At 52.1% G+C, this 2381-nt stretch overlaps 1 protein-coding gene across 1 annotated transcript in view; it reads left to right on the top strand.

Moving 5' to 3' along the window:
• LOC101980593 (lactase-phlorizin hydrolase-like) overlaps positions 1-2381 on the top strand; it is a 46070-nt gene that overhangs the window by 12078 nt on the left and 31611 nt on the right. Inside the window, 2 exon segments of the mRNA XM_013346652.1 lie at positions 519-1239; positions 1511-1604. Of these exon segments, the coding sequence (XP_013202106.1) occupies positions 519-1239; positions 1511-1604 (815 nt within the window).

The following is a 2381-nucleotide window of genomic DNA, read 5'->3' as shown; positions in this document are numbered from 1 at the left end:
CCTCCTCCTCCTGACCCTCCTCCTTCTGAACCTCCTCCTCCTGACCCTCCTCCTTCTGAACCTCCTCCTCCTGACCTTCCTCTTCCTGAACCTCCTCCTCCTGATCCTCCTCCTTCTGAACCTCCTCCTCCTGATCCTCCTCCTTCTGAACCTCCTCCTCCTGACTGTCCTGTTCATGGCCCTCATCTTCCTAGCCCTCCTATTCCTGACCCTCCCTCCTCATTCTGCCCCTCCTTTACTTTCTTTCTTTTCCTTCCTTTCTTTCTTCCTTCTTTCCTTCTTTGCTTCTTTTGTCCATCCTTCCTTTCTCTACTACTTCTCTTCCTCCTCTTTGTCCTTCTCCTTTCATCTTCTTAAGGTTTCACTGTGCAGCCCTGACTGGCCTGGAACTCACTCTGCACACCAGGCTGTACTCACATTGACAGACATCTGTCCGCATCTGCCTCCTGAGTGCTGAGATTAAGGGCATTTGTAACTCAATCATTAATTGTGTCCCTTGATGTCGCTCTACCCCACAGCCCATCTTGTTCTCTAACCGACAGCCTGGCCTTTCAGACTGAGCAGCAGCAGGAGACAGCAGCTGTGCCCTCTTCCCCCGTCTCAGCCTACCAGAGAGTCTGGGCAGCCTTTGCTAACCAGTCTAGGGCAGAAAGGGATGCCTTCCTGCAAGATGTGTTCCCAGAAGGATTCCTCTGGGGCATGTCTACGGGAGCCTTTAGTGTGGAAGGAGCCTGGGCAGAAGGCAGCAGAGGGCCGAGCATCTGGGACCGCTACAGTGACCTGAACGCTGCCAAGGGCCAAGCGACAGCAAAGGTGGCCAGTGACAGTTACCACAAACCAGCCTCCGATGTGGCCCTGCTCCGAGGCCTCAGGGCTGGGGTGTACAAATTCTCCATCTCCTGGTCCCGACTGTTCCCCACTGGGCAGAAGAGCAGCCCCAACCTGCAAGGTGTCACCTACTACAACAGACTGATAGACAGCCTGCTGGACTCCCACATCGAGCCCATGGCTACGCTGTTCCACTGGGACCTGCCCCAGGCCCTGCAGGATCAAGGCGGGTGGCAGAACGAGAGTGTGGTGGATGCCTTCCTGGACTATGCAGCCTTCTGCTTCTCTACTTTTGGGGACCGTGTGAAGCTGTGGGTGACCTTCCACGAGCCATGGGTGATAAGCTATGCAGGCTATGGCACTGGGCAGCACCCACCAGGCATCTCTGACCCTGGAGTGGCTTCTTTTAAGGTACTTCCCCCCATCCCTCAACTCCTGTCAATTAGAAGACACAGCAGGCTGTGGTCTCCCAGCCCTGGAGAGAAAAACAGAAAGATAAGCAGGTGGTGTTGGTGTTGTCTCCTACACCCAGGCTGATACTGAACTCCTTCTGTAACTGAGGATGACCTTGAACTCCTGACCTCTTGCTTGTTTTCCCTAGAGCTGGGGTGACAGGTATCTCCCACCATGCCTGAGTTTTAAACAGGGATGAAAATTAGAACTAGGGCTTCTTCTGTAACAGGCGAGCACTGAGCCAACTGAGCCACACCCTCAGGCCTGGTCAAGGCTCCTGGACTCCAAAGACAAGTTCCGGGCTGGGAGGATTGTCCTCAGCTGTAGAGCTCTTTCCTAGCACACACGTGGCCTGGGTTCAGTCCCCACCTCCTTGCTGCTGCGATGACAGACATGTGCCGCCCGTGCCCAGTTTCATGGGGTAGACCCAGGGCTCTGTATTTCAGGAACGTACTTCTGTGCATATTACTCAGCAGTAGGCAGAGCTGTTACAATTTTGTTTATTTATTTGCATTGGTTTATTGAGATGGGTCTCAGTATGTAGCTCAAGCTAACATGAAACACACAGTTTTCAGTCTTCAGCACACAGAAATCCTCCTGCCTCAGCCTCTAAAGTACACACTGAGCCATCACAGCTGGCTTTGGTAAGCTTTTGTTATTGCTGAGAAGTTCCTGAGTGTTTATAGTGTCTCCTGTGATATTTTATATATATTGTATACAGGCTGAGAAAGTCTTCATTTCCCCTCATTTCTGTTGCAGTTCCTTTTCTCACCTCTAGGACAGTACACCTGTCAAAAGCACTTACAGACTGGGTGGTGGTGGCATGCAACTTTAATCTCAGTAATCAGGAGGCAGAGGCAGGCAGATCTCTGAGTTCAAGGCCAGTATGGGCTATAGGACAGCCAAGGCTACACAGAGAAACCCAGTCTTGAAATACTAAGAAAGAATACCACCTCATGGGTCTAAGCTGCAGTCCTCCATAGCAGAAAAGACATGGCCTTAAACTTGCTACGCAGGCAAGGATGAACCAGCAATCCTCCTGCTCCACAACCCGAGTTCTGTCAGTGCAGACTTGCACCACCATGCCAGGTTCATTGGTG

This window comes from Microtus ochrogaster, chromosome 6 (genome assembly GCF_000317375.1).
Source record: "Microtus ochrogaster isolate Prairie Vole_2 chromosome 6, MicOch1.0, whole genome shotgun sequence".
In the NCBI taxonomy this organism is placed as follows: domain Eukaryota; kingdom Metazoa; phylum Chordata; class Mammalia; order Rodentia; family Cricetidae; genus Microtus; species Microtus ochrogaster.
The sequence above is the reverse complement of the archived record's forward strand: the minus strand, read 5'-3'. Positions and strand labels throughout refer to the sequence as shown.